This window comes from Giraffa tippelskirchi, chromosome 7, assembly GCF_054371585.1.
Source record: "Giraffa tippelskirchi isolate mGirTip1 chromosome 7, T2T-mGirTip1v1.2.pri, whole genome shotgun sequence".
Taxonomy (NCBI): domain Eukaryota; kingdom Metazoa; phylum Chordata; class Mammalia; order Artiodactyla; family Giraffidae; genus Giraffa; species Giraffa tippelskirchi.
Window position 1 is genome coordinate 110,013,508 of NC_137281.1, and position 14,096 is coordinate 110,027,603.

General features: G+C 44.8%; 1 protein-coding gene and 1 long non-coding RNA gene across 3 annotated transcripts in view; one reads left to right on the forward strand and one right to left on the reverse strand.

Annotated features, from left to right (window-relative positions):
- Positions 1-4,406, forward strand: part of LOC145512862 (C2 calcium-dependent domain-containing protein 4A) — a 35,521-nt gene extending 31,115 nt beyond the window's left edge. The window contains exons 2-4 of one of the 2 annotated variants that reach the window (XM_081507560.1): positions 279-519; positions 2,621-3,002; positions 3,193-4,406. In XM_081507560.1, the coding sequence (XP_081363686.1) occupies positions 2,731-3,002; positions 3,193-4,327 (1,407 nt within the window). In that variant the 5' untranslated portion in view covers positions 279-519; positions 2,621-2,730 and the 3' untranslated portion in view covers positions 4,328-4,406. The remainder of the gene's footprint in view (positions 1-278; positions 520-2,620; positions 3,003-3,192) is intronic. The other variant, XM_081507561.1, reaches the window with a different exon arrangement.
- A 1,726-nt stretch (positions 4,407-6,132) lies between these two features.
- On the reverse strand, positions 6,133-13,161 carry LOC145512867 (uncharacterized). Its single transcript, XR_014058873.1, has 2 exons — positions 11,029-13,161; positions 6,133-8,087 (listed from the first exon to the last, which is right to left on the reverse strand). It is a non-coding gene; the product is annotated as an uncharacterized LOC145512867 (long non-coding RNA).
- Positions 13,162-14,096: the final 935 nt, after the last annotated feature.

Consider the following 14,096-nt stretch of genomic DNA (forward strand, 5'->3'; position numbering starts at 1 on the left):
TATTGTGATTAAAGAATCAGGAAGGATACCAGGCCTCTAACTCTGGACACAGCCTGTAGCTATTGCTTTAGATGAATGAATGACTGAAGTGTATCCCAGTGTAAGTAATCTAATTGTCCTGTATCTTAGTTCTCTTCTGTAGAATATTGATCTACGGAAAACTAATTGTTTTAGAAACCTCTTTATATAGAGATTGTGTTTATAGATGTGCTTATGTTTTTCCATGAACATGGCTGTACTGGTAGCATAATTTCTCAAATCTCATGTCCTGCTTTTAGTGGATTTACTCACTGACAGAAGTTCTGTGTGTTAATGTCACAAAGACCTTGAGGAGAGGGAAAGCCATTTTCACTGATGTCTCATTGGAAGTGAGCTAGCTCCTGGGCAGGATATCATGCAAGTGTGCTATGCTTAGAGAAGGCCATTCACCCAAGAATTTGCAGACTGGCCTGAAGAATCAATAGGAAATGATTCAGTCAGAGCTCTGGGAACTCTTCCGTTTGCAAGTTTGACCAGCAGGTACGGTTACTACTCCCTGGCTACATATTGATTCACGCTTGCCCTCTCAAAAAAGCACATGTTACAGAACAACAGTGATCACTTTTAAAAGAAAGTATTAACTATTCATTCATGGAAAACATTCACTTTCCTTACCTCTAAAAATTTGGAAATAACGGTACTTAATCCAAAGCAAAGATAATGGAAAATACTTAGGAGACTGAGTTGCTTTAAGAATGAACATTCTAGATGTTAAGCGTAATACAAAACATGCACACAATCTCTGACACATAGTGAAGTCAGTGAATGAAACTGAACTGAGTGGATGAATGGAAGGAGAAAGGAAAGAGAAGGAAAAAATTAGCAAAATGCTAGGATTTACAATACATGGGCTGTGATTCATAATTTGACTGATGAGCCTCAGTTTCTTACATCGTAAACAGAAGCAATGTCCACCGCACTGGTTTGTTGTGAGAAAGAAATTGAATAAAGCAGAGAGAGATGTGGTTAAAAGCACATGACAGTCATAAGACCAGATCAGGCTAAATACAACACCATATAATTCATCAAATATTTACTGAGCACTTATTATTTGCCCAGCATCGTATGTCCAGGCACTGAAAGTGGAGGAGATGAATAAGACAGCCAGGCTTGTCCCTTAGAGAGGTCTGCTTTGGGATGGAGGCAGACCCAGGTTCCAGACAGTAGCCTTTCTCTTTATTTTACATATACTGATAGTAGGTCCCACAGACTCCTCTCTGGTTGTCTTACCACAGTCCTTGCCCTCAAGAAACTCCTAGTTTAGTAGGGAAGACAAACTTGTCAACCAAAAATTCCACAGCAGGCTGCTGAATGCAGCAGTGGTGGTACATAGGATGCACATGAAGGGCATAAGGAGACATGGAGAACTGTAGTGAAGGAGTTGAGTAAAGGCTGATGTCTGGCTGAAGTAAAAAAAAAAGAAAGTTCTTTATACAGGAAAAAAAAAAAGAGAAGGGCATTTCAGATAACAGGAAGTATCACGTGCAAAGGCAAACCGACAGGAAATTGCTAGTTCCAGCTTCTGCCATTAATTAGTTCTGTTGAACCCTTTACAGGATTTCCTCAAGTTCCACCGGACTTCCAGTTTTCTCATCTTAGAAAATGAAGGTTGGGAGTGAGGCAGAGGTAGAGAGGCAACGTGGATTTTTTTGTAAGACGCTTTCTAACTGGATACCTTCACGATAGAGCAGAGAGAAAAGGGCAGCTTTGAAATATTATGTCATGTTTAGGGCATGAGCCAAAAACCCATCATTTGTGACAATCAAGATGATAGGCAGGAAAAAAAAAAAAAAGATGATAGGCAGGAACTTCCCTAGTGATCCAGTGGCTAAGATTGCAGTCCCAGTACTTGGGACCCTGGGTTCCAACCCTGATCAGGGAACTAGATCCCACATGCCGAAACCAAGACAAACAAATATTTAAGTTGATAGGCAGAGCCAGTAGTCATTCAGAGATTTTTGCATATTTTAATTCACCCACTCCACCAATGTATATGGCATTGACTGAGGCAGTCAATGATACTCTTAAGAAGGCCAAGGTCTAGCAGTGGGAGACAGACACATAAATAAGTACACGAGTACCATAGGAACTATACTGGTCTGCAGACTGCAGGTTCGTGGGGGCAGAGAAACAGAAGCTCCTAGTGCGTGTAGTTCACATGTGGGGTGGGGGGTGGGGGGACAGGATTTCAGTTCAGTTCAGTTCAGTCGCTCAGTCGTGTCCGACTCTTTGCGACCCCATGAATCGCAGCACGCCAGGCCTCCCTGTCCATCACCAACTCCCGGAGTTTACCCAAGCCCATGTCCATCGAGTCAGTGATGCCATCCAACCATCTCATCCTCTGTCGTCCTCTTCTCCTCCTGCCCCCAATCCTTCCCAGCATTAGGGTCTTTTCCAATGAGTCAACTCTTCTCATGAGGTGGCCGAAGTATTGGAGTTTCAGCTTCAACATCAGTCCTTCCAATGAACACCCAGGACTGATCTCCTTTAGGATGGCGGGGTGGGGGTGGGGGGACAGGATTTAGCTCCCAGCTAAAAAGAACTTCTTCCTTCCTTATCCTGCTTCATCTTTTCCGAAAAGCCGCCAACATTTTCAGCCGCCAATTCTTCCTGGCAGGCGGACCCAGGCGTCCTCTCTCCACCGGCAACCTTTCGCAGGCCCGTGTGAGCAGTTCCCTGTGCGCAGAGCGGATGCAGGCCCCAGGGCTGAGCAGAAGGGGGCTGGCTTTCCCCACAGCTTCGCTCCCACGCGAGCCCCAGCAGCTCTGGCGGGAAGAGGCCGCCGGAAAGGCGAGCCAGCCGGCGCCTCCAGGGGTTGGACTCCTGGCCAGCTGGGCGGGACTCAGGCTGCAATATAAGGGGAAGCGCCCCTGTCCCGGCTACAGTGCTGAAGCTGGAGCGTCAGCAGGCACCAGAAGGCCACTTGAAACTCACGAACCAGAGGGACTGAAAAAGAGGCAAAGGTCTGATTTCTACTTCTTTGTTTAATTACTACCAATGAATGGAAGGCGGGTGGCTTTGTGGGCGCGAGCGAGCTCGCCGGGACTGGCAGGGGATCGTTGGCGCGTTGGTACCCCGAGGGCTCTGGATAGGTGTCCAGCCACTCTCGAGAGGCCCCAGGAGCCCAAACTCATTCGCTTCTCTCCCCCGCAGGAGCGCTTCTTCCCGTCACTCCCAGCCCCAACCTCGGAGGATGCGGCTCCTCGGGAAACTCCGCGCCTCGGCGGCCGGCAGCGCGCCTCTGGAGCCTGCCTTCTCCAATGTGCTCACCCCGAACCGCATCCCCGAGTTCTTCATCCCGCCGCGGCTGCCCACCCCCTATGCGCCCGAGTCCTCGCTCCCGGCCGCCGCGCTGCCCCGGAGGTTCGCTGCTGAGCCGGACCTTTGGCTTCAAGGAGCCGACGACGGCGCGGGGCGCACGGACTGGGACCCGCGCTCGCAGGCCGCACTGTCGCTGCCGCATCTGCCCCGGGCGCGCACTGCCTACGGCTTCTGCGCGCTGCTCGAGAGCCCGCACACCCGCCGCAAGGAGTCGCTCTTCCTCGGGAGCCCGGGCGCCGCCGCGCTCCCGCCAGCGCCCCGTCCCCGGGCCCACACCTACGGGGGCGACGGCGGAGACGCCCTCCTCGCTCCCGGGGCGAGATCCCCCACTGCGACCCCCGCAGCCTGCGGTGGCCCCAGCCCGTCCCTGGACACGCTCGCCCCGCCGCCCCGCTCCCGCCGCCTCCTACGCGCCCCAGAGGGGCTGCTGCGCCGAGCATTGCGGGCCGGAAGGAGCCGAGGCCTGACCCGCGCCCGCTCCGTCTCCAGCGGGGACGGGGAAGATGATGACGAGGACGAACGCCGCGCCAGCTCCGGGTCCCCGGCGCGGGGCCCCATCACATCCCTTTCGCCACATCGCGACCCGCGTCCCGAGCGCCTGGAGGCCGAGGGCACCGTGACTCTGGGCCGCGCCGGGGGCGCCCTGCGCCTGGCCGCCGAATACAATCGGGCCAGCGGGCACCTCCGTGTCCGGCTGCTCCGTGCTGAGGGCCCCGCCGGAGAGGCCGCCGAGCCCCGCGCCCCAGTTGGCTGCCGGATCAGCTTCGTCCTGAAGCCGCGGGGCGCCGTGGTCCGGCGGAGCCGCAGGGCCGTCTTGGAGCAGGACTTGTGTTTGGACGGGCTCTCGGAGGACGAGGTGCGCCGCCTGGCCGTGCGCGTCAAGGCGGAGAACCGGGGCCGCTGGCTAGAGCGGGGCCGCCTGCTGGGCCAGGGCGAACTGCTGCTGGGCCCCCTCCTGCTCCTCTGAGGGCGCGCTCTGCCGCGGGGCCTCTCGGACACTGACAGCCGCTTTGTACAAAATAAATGGTATTTATTTATTTTTCGAATCATGTTCTTGCTTTGTTGCCGTTTTAATTCTTAGATGTACGGATGTGCCATCGTTTATTGGTAGGGAAGGATAAAATTATGACTCCCTCCTCTATTCAAAACACTCAATCTTTTTTTCCAGGTCTTTTTTTTTTTTTACATAAAAGATTGGCTTGTGGCTGGATGAAAGGAAAAAAAGCGACATTCCATCTGCGTTGTTTTGTCATTCCTAATTTATTAATATAGCAATACCAAACGACTTACGGGTTTTTAAAAAAATGTTACTCCTTCAGAATCATGCCCAACGCCAAGATGCACATAGACAGCTTTCCATGTTTGGTGTGTGTGGGTTCATGTTCTCATTTGTGCAGGGTGGGAACCTTCTGTCACACGGATACCTTGGTGAGAAAAGAATTCCTTTCCCATGAAGGAAGAACAGGATCTTTTTGAAAGTGGAGTCTTCAATACTGGCTGAAGAAAGAAAAGAGAGGAATTAAAGGATTCCATCCATTCCAGTGGATGGTATGTGGGCAGTAGATACTCCTGGCCTCCCCTTCTGCCTTCTCCAGAAGGAGCCCTGGGAAATCAGGCTATTTCAGAAGGGAATTCATTCCTGTCTCTGTAAACAAGGTGATATTTTGCTTTGTGGCTTTATTTCTACCTAACTATATGTATGGTGCTCCGTCATTTCAGTCCTGTCTGACTCTTTGAGACCCCATGGACTGTAGCCCACCAGGTTCCTCTGTCCATGGAATTTTCCAGGAAAGGATACTGGAGTGGGTTGCCATTTCCTACTCCAGGGGATCTTGCCAGCCCAGGGATCAAGTGTCTTGCAGGCGGATTCTTTACTGTTGAGCCACTGGGAAAGCCCTGTACATAGTAATTAATCCTATTGGATTTCCTAGATGACTTGAAATGTAAACTGCCAGTTTTTTGAAAACAAAGTTCTAAGAGAGGGTTTCTTAATCCAATTTATTTTCATTTGTTGATTTAACAAATAGATCTGAGTCCACTGGCAACTGATTATACCCAAGAAGGTATGTCCTTGACTATAGGCATCTACGGTGTGATGGAGAGCAAGAGGAGGTTAGGGAGCGATCTAGATTTCAATCTTTTATCTGCTGCTTGTCACTTGTCTGTACTATGGCAAATCAGTTCATCTCCTGGAAATCAGTGAAAGAGGGAATTAATACCTACCTCACAGGGTTTTGTGACAATATGCCTTAACATCCAAATAACCCTTAAATACATCTGAAATATGCTAGCATCTCTGAAAAGTCTTGAACTGTACTAGTGAACAGGTGCTCAATGATGGTCCATAAAATGAACTCCTTCATTTATTCTCCTTTCTTTCTAATTGTTTCTCCTCCATTCTGGAGTGGAAGATAGCAGAATGAATGGCCACCTGAGACTGAGGATTTAGGGCAGCCCAGGTGGGGTTATAGAACTGTTCAGGATCCCCGTGGTGAATTTCCCCAGAAGCAGTAGTTTGCACTCATGCTTCATCAAAACACACTTCAACATTGTTATTACCAAAATGAAGTTCTGGGTACCAATTTGGTTAGAATAAACATAAAAATCCTGGATTTTAAGAAAAATTTCCAAGTTGACAAATTAGCCCTTAGAAATCAGCTAATCAAATGACTTCTGAAACTGATAATATACCACAGAAGTGACAGGTCCAAAGCCAGTGACTAGGTGGGCTCAGACAAGAGCCAAGATGTCCTGACTTCCGCAGAGAACTGACCTACCCTTTGTTTTTTCCTTCAACAATTAGATGTTGAGTTCTTACTCTGAATAAGCACGGTACCAAGGTCAGGGGACAAAGCTATAAACAAGACAAAGTTCCTATTCCCCCAGGAGTTAATTTTTGTAAGGGTACCAAGCCAAAGCCAAATTGTTATTATAGTTAGAGGTGACTATCATGAAGACAATAAATTATGGAGGGTGATAGAGATCCTGTGGGTTGGGGAGGTGGCAAGTGAGATGTTCTCAGAGACAGAGTGGTCAGAAAAGTCTCCATAAGACCTGAGGAAGGAATCATCCACAAGAGAAATCTGATCTATCCAAATAACCACTTAATATGGACATATGACTCATCAATACCTCCAAACCAGAATTCTTGATTTTCTCCTCCCAAATCTCTTCCTCCCTCGATTTTTCTTATTTCACTAAATGGCACCATCCTTCTTTCTTTCACTCAGACCAGAAACCTGGAATCAGCTTTAACTTCTCTCTCACACACACTCCACATTTCTTAGATGTAAATGTTACCTCCTTAGAGCATCTTCCATTGGCCATCATATTTTTAAAAAGCATCATTGTCGCTGGCACTGCTTTATTCTTCTCCATAGCACTTATCACTACTTACATTATATTATAGACTTACTAATTTTTGTTTATTTTCTTTTCCACTAGAATGCATGCTTTATAAAGACAGATTTGTTTATTTATTCAGTGCTCTATTTCCAGTGTTTGATTGAGTGTTGAATGAATAGAGGAAGAGATGGAATAAATAGAGGAGAGTAGAGGACCTAGGACCAATTACTGAGACAGTCCAACATTTAGAAATATAGAGGAGGAAATGTCAGTGTAGGGGACAGAGAAGCAGCAACCAATGAGGTAAGGGAGAGGCCAGGGTAGCATAGAGTCCTGGAAGGCAAGATAGGAATGTATTCCAAGAAGAAAAGGGTATTCAACTCATTTACATCCTGCTGGAAAGTCTCGATAAATGAAAACAGAGAAATGTCTATTAACATTGGAAAGGTGAAGGTCAGTGGTGAACTTGACAGGAGCAAGCCTAGGAGAACAGTGACATCAGGAACCAAACTAGAACAGATTAAAACATGAATGAAAGGAGAGAGTGTACAGTTAAAGTTCTGGATGAGAAAAGGAGAGAAAAAGCTGTAGCAGAAAGAGAATACAGAGTCAAACGATAATCATTGCTAAAAAAATTTTTTTTAAAGATTTTTTTTCATGTGGACCATTTTTAAAGTCTTTATTGAATTTGTTACAATACTGCTTCCGTCTTATATGTTTTCGTTTTTTGGCTTGGAGGCATGTGGGATCTTAGCTCCCTGACCAGGGATTGAACCTGCATCCCCTGCATTGGAAGATGAAGTCTTAACCACGGGACCACCAGGGAAGTCCCACATTTTGTTTTAATCTGAAAGAATCCAACACATGTTTGGAATTTCCAGGATGGAGGGAGATATTGATAATGAAGAGAAAGAAAACTGGCAATAATTATGGAAGTACAATCTTACCAAAGCAAGAGAGGGTCCAGAACACCAGTGGGTAGAAAAGCAGGGTAAAGAATACACATTCCTGATGCATCTCTTGTTCCATAGCTCCATTCTGCCATCCATGCATCATTCCATCCCGGGGCAGCTCACACTTTTAGTCCGAGGATGCCGGGACTACCCTATGATTTCTCATCAGAGAGCAGGCTGGAGAGAAGGCCTTGCTTCTATAAACATTCCCATAACACTAGGAAAGAATTTCCCTGGAAAACCCCAGCGAACTTCTCCACGTGTTTTATTGGCACAAATTGGATCTGTCGCTGAGTATGAGGTCAGTGTCTACTGAGGCCCACGCTTCTTCCTATTAGGAAATAAGACGGGAAATGATGTGGAGTATTAGAAGGAGCCGAAAGCCTGATGCTGGAAAGACTTCGCTTCAAATCCCGGCTCTGCTGCCAACTAATTGTTTGATCTTGGGGCAAATGTTTAACTTCTTTGAATTGAGATTTTTGCCTTTTCTAAAATACTGAGTGCGAAGATGTGTGTGTGTGTGTGCTCAGTCGCTCAGTCATGTCCAGCTCCTTTGTGACCCCATGGACTGTAGCCTGCCAGGTTCCTCTTTACATGGTATTTTCCAAGCAAGAATACTGGAGTGGGTTGCCATTTCCTCCTCCAGGGGATCCTCCTGACCCAGGGATCGAACCCTCATCTCCTGGATCTACTGTGTGAAGATGGCCAGGGAAATAGAGAATTCCATTTCATTGCAGGAAGCTTTGTATTAATAGAAGGAGGGGCCCTTCTGTTTTCAAATATATTGTGAACACCCTTCTTTAGCGCATGCTGATGAGTATCATTGTGCTGAATGGCTTTATGTTCACCTATGGTGCTAGTCTTAAGTCTGTACAAAGGGCAGGCTACTGGGAACATGTCTGGGTGGCTGCACTAAGTGACATAAACACAAAGAATTGCATCTTTCCATTCCACTGGTTGTGCCCTTCAGACTCCATCTGCCGTGTTCCCAAGAGAGGAACAACTGCTCAGCTGATGTGTGCTTCTAAAATCCTGCCATTACCTCGAGGAGGTTTCATTGTTTGTGAACAGCAAGTCCTTGATAAATATCCCCGGTGATCAGACACTGTCTTGATATAGGAAATCCAAACTTTATTTTACTTGGCAAAAAGAATAGGATTTATTTTGCAGATTGCTAACACTTTTTAAAAAAGAAACAGTGTCTCCTGTCTTCACCTGTCTGTCAGGAAACAGTGCCTTGTTTATCAGAACTGCCCTCACAACACTCAGGATCCTTCTCTCTTCTTCCTCCTGGTCACCATGGCTGGAGCCACTCTCTTTCCTCTGCTTAGGCTGCTCTGTATTGCCTCTTCACCATCATCAAACTTTGAATTTTTATTTTGAAATACTTTCAGGTTTACAGAACAGATGCAAAAACGGTACTAAAAATTCCTATCTTCACCCACCCATATTCTCCAAGTGATAACATTTTCCTTATTTTTATCATTATCGTTATCTATCTATAATCTATTCTATGTATCCATCTATCTGTCTTTTATTTTTTCCTGAAAGATTTCAGAATAAGTTGTAGACATGTGCCGTTTTATCCCTCAAAGCTATTGTAAGGGCATAATATGCTGAAAGCAAAGCATTGAGAAGGCCCCTACTCACTCCTCTGTGTACAGAACCTCTGCTCTAATTTTTTTTTTAGCCACATCCCACAGCATGTGCTATCTTAGTTCCCAAACCAGGGATTGAACCCTCACCACCTGTATTGGAAGTCCGAGTCTTAACCACTGGACCATCAGGGAAGTTCACCTCTGATCTTTCCTGAGAACCTCTGACATGTGGACCAATTATGAGCACCAGTGACAGTGCTAATAGTTCTGTTGGTAAAACTTAATTTCTTGCTTTTAAGATGAAAACATAAATAAGTATATTGATATGTTCTCTGAAATGGATTATTTTTCCCCTAGGGTGTATAGAATCCATTTTGAAGATCAATCTACTAGATTTTTAACTGTCAAGGAAATCAAGTACCCTCATTACGAAGATGAATCTACTTATTCCCTGAAAGAAACTGCTTTGATCCTTAATAGAGAAATCGAAGAATTCTAATACAGAGGAATTCATCGAGAATGAGCAGAGAGTGTAAATGTAGTCCTTTTTGAGGCTAGTAAATTGCCAACATCAGTTGGATCATAGAAAAAAACAAGAGAATTTCAAAAAAAATCTACTTTTGCTTCATTGACTATACTAAAGTCTTTGACGATGTGGATCACAACAAACTGTGGAAAATTCTTAAAGAGATGGGAATACCAGACCACCTTACCTACCTCCTGCAAAACCTGTATGCAGGTCAACGAGCAACAGTTAGAACTAGACATGGAACAACAGACTGATTCCAAATTAGAAAAGGAGTAAGTCAAAGCTGTATATTGTCACTCTGCTTATTTAACTTATATGCAGAGTGCTGCTGCTGCTGCTGCTAAGTCGCTTCAGTCGTGTCCGACTCTGCGACCCCATAGACGGCAGCCCACCAGGCTCCCCCGTCCCTGGGATTCTCCAGGCAAGAACACAGGAGTGGGTTGCCATTTCCTTCTCTAATGCATGAAAGTGAAAAGTGAAAGTGAAGTCGCTCAGTCGTGTCCAACTCTTAGCGACCCCATGGACTGCAGCCTACCAGGCTCCTCTGTCCATGGGATTTTCCAGGCAAGAGTACTGGAGTGGGGTGCCATTGCCTTCTCTGGTTTTCCTAGAAATCCTGGACTGGATGAAGCACAAGCTGAAATCAAGATTGCCGGGAGAAATATCAATAACCTCAGATGTGCAGATGACACCACCGTTATGGCAGAAAGTGAAGAGAAACTAAAGAGGCTCTTTATCAAAGTGAAAGAAGGGAATGAAAACACTGGCTTAAAACTCAACATTCAAAAAACGAAGATCATGGCATCCAGTCCCATCACTTCATGGCAAATAGATGGGGAAACAATGGAAACACTGACAGACTTTATTTTCTTGGGCTCCAAAATTACTGCTTTTGGTGACGGAAGCCATGAAATTAAAAGATGCTTGCTCCTTGGAAGAAAAGCTATGACAAACCTAAACAAAGTATTAAAAAGCAGAGACATTATTTTGCCAACAAAGGTCCATCTAGTCAAAGCTATGGTTTTTCCAGTAGTCGTGTGAGAGTTGGACCATAAAGAAGGGTGAGCATCGAAGAATTGATGCTTTTGAACTGTGATGTTGGAGAAGACTCTTGAGAATCCCTTGGACTGCAAGGAGATCAAACCAGTCAATCCTAAAGGATATCAATCTTGAATATTCATTGGAAGGACTGATGCTGAAGCTGAAGCTCCAATACTCTGGCCACCTGATGTGAAGAGCTGACTCATTAAAAAAGATCCTCATGCTGGGAAAGACTGAAAGCAGGAGAAGGGGATGACAGAGGACAAGATGGTTGAATGGCATCACCAACTCAATGGACATGAGTTTGAGTAAGTCCTGGGAGAGGGTAAAGGACAGGGAAGCCTGGCGTGCTGCAGTCCATGGGGTCACAAAGAGTTGGACATGACTGAGCGACTGAACAGCAACAACAAAGCATAGTAAATGTATGAGGCCTTGTACTGGGTTGACCAAAAAGTTCATTCATGTTTTTCTGAACATTGTACCAAGAAAAAATGAACTTTGTGGCCAACCTAATACTTGTGACTTGTCTGACAAGTGATTTCTGACCATCCTCTTCTAATGAGCACTCTGTCCCGTATTTGGATCAGTAGTGGATACTTACTGATAAGTAATTACTCCTGTGGCAGCAGTATCTTGATTTTCTTAAGTGGCATCACTCTACCAGTTCTCTCAGTTGATATGTTTCAGGTGATTCTGCATCATTTCAGGGGCAGGTCTGACTCCGGCCTGGCCAATGAGAGTATTTCTTACTCTTGGCCTCAATGATTGGTTTGAGGATGGAACTGTGATCCAGTGAGGCTCATGTTTGGTTCAGTGAGATTCAGACCCAGGAGTTGTGTTGAGAAGTGAAAGTCACTCGGTCATGTCTGACTGTTTGCAACCCCATGAACTATACAGTCCATGGAATTCTCCAGGCCAAAATACTGGAGTGGGTAGCCTTTTCCTTCTCCAGGAAAGAGAGAGAAAGAGACAGACTATTTGTGTTGAGAAAGAGACAGACTATTTGCTACTGAATTAGAACCTGACGAGATGCAGGCCTGGAGCTCCTGCTTGCTCTCTTGCCAGTGCATTGAATGCAAGGATAAAGGCAACATGGAGGGGAGCAGAGTGGTAAATGGAAAGTCAGCATTCCAGCGACATCACTTGCATTCTGAATTTAGCTGTGGCTGTAGCTGGGTTATCCTTCATCTCTCTTCAGTTAAGCTGGGTTTGAATTGAACTTTCTGTCACGGCATCAAAAAAGAGCTTTGACTGGATATGCCAGAACTTGAGCTCACCTTATTTCTCATCTCCTCCCCATTATGGACCCTACTTGTATCCTTGATTTCTAACTCAGGAAGTCAGTGATGGAGTGAGGTGAAGAACAGAGCAAGACTCGACAATGGGGTAAGTATGTATATTTCATGTGTTGATTGGCCACTCAAAAAGAAAAAAACCATCTAGAAGCTTAAAGATTTGTTTGTGGGCCAGATCAAAACATGCCCATGTCAAGATGACCATGTCAAGATGTCAGATATTTTCCAGGTAAGGGTGTACCTGGCAGCAGCTCACCTGAACTGCATGCATCACATCTTGTAAGAAACAGGTGTCTGAAAAGATAATCTTGGAAATTTGAAGCTTACAAAGGGACAAAAATCTGAGAGGTGCTGTTTGTGTTGTGAAAACATTTTATAGGAATAATAACAAGAACTTCCTGCCTATCACTTCCTAGTCTGTAAAGTGCTTTCACCGAGTGTATTCTCTTGATCCAAACAGCAACCCTTTAAGTCAGATGTAGGTGTTTTTACTGTTATAGCCAGTTGCCCTATTTTACAGATTAAGAATTGTAATAAATTACTCCTGCAAGCCCAGTGAGTAAGTGAGGGAACCAGGAATCAGTCCCAGGTCTTCTGATTATTATCAACATGTCCCAGTGGAATTATCAGCTCTTTGAATCAAGGTCCATTTCTCACACATCTTTACATGCCCCTGCTAATACCCACTGCCCACCCACCCCCAGCCCAGCTATATTCCATGAGGTAAGCCTGCAATGAATGCAGATAAAATGGCTCTGTGCTGGGCATTTGGGGACCAAATCAAAAAAGGACAGGATAGAGAAATGTCATATGGAGCTTCAGGAAGTTGAGCAGATGTGAGAGGTCCCTCAGACCAAACCAGAGTTTTATCACCACTAACCTTCCTTTCCTATTCTTCCTCTCACTTTCCACAACCCATATTCTAGGATGTTCTGGGTGTCAGTCACAGATTTCTAAAACTCTGTGTAAAATTTATTATAGGAGGTCCTTGTTTCTGATCATCTCAGCTTAAAAAAAAAACATTAAAGTAAAAACAAAACCCAAAATTGCCCCCCTACCCCAAAACCTGGACTTGATGTGATTAATTAATGATAAAGAGGAAAAAAGAAACAGAAGTTCCTATTTTAACTTTGGTTTTGATTTACAGAATACATTAATAAATATATCACTGGATTATATGCCTACATAATTTTAGCAGTTCACCTAGAAGCTTGGCTACAGTGTAGTTTAGATTATAAAATAATGGCTCAAAAATATTAGTCATGGGATATAAGTTTTCAATCATAAGGTGAATAAATTCTGGAATCCTGTACACCATCTGTACAGCATGGTGACTGTAGTTAATAGTAATATATTACACGCTAGAACTTTGCAAGAGAGTAGATCTCAAGTTTTTCACCACACATATACACAAAGTAACTATGGGAGGTGATGAGTGTGTTAACTAGATTGTGATAATCACTGCACAATGCATACATGTATTAAAATATTACCTTAAACACCTTAGATATATACAGTTTTTAACTGTCAAAAATGCATTAATTAAAATATTTTAAAAACTAATGGCTCAAAGAGACAGATTTGTCTCTAAAGGGACACTTGCTTGACTTAATTTTATATCCATGCTTGATTATGCTTTTTTCCTCTAGGGTCAAATTGGAGTCACTCTGGATTTATTCCATGGTCACTGTAGAATCCCACAGTGAGTATTTCTGGGGCCCCCTCAATGCTATGTTGAGGAGCGCTCCCAACTGCTCCCAGAGGCAGTAAATCGGGAGAAAAGTCAGTCTTTGTAGAGATAGACAAAACTCAACAAGTAATACATATCATGAATATTACTGCTATTAGGAGTGTGTGATTGTGGTCATGCTTTTCTTTATTCATAATCTTTTTTTCCAAGCTGAGTTTATAATTTAAAAAACAATTAAAACACCTGACTCGATTTTACAGAGATCTGTCTTAGAACCTGAAAGAA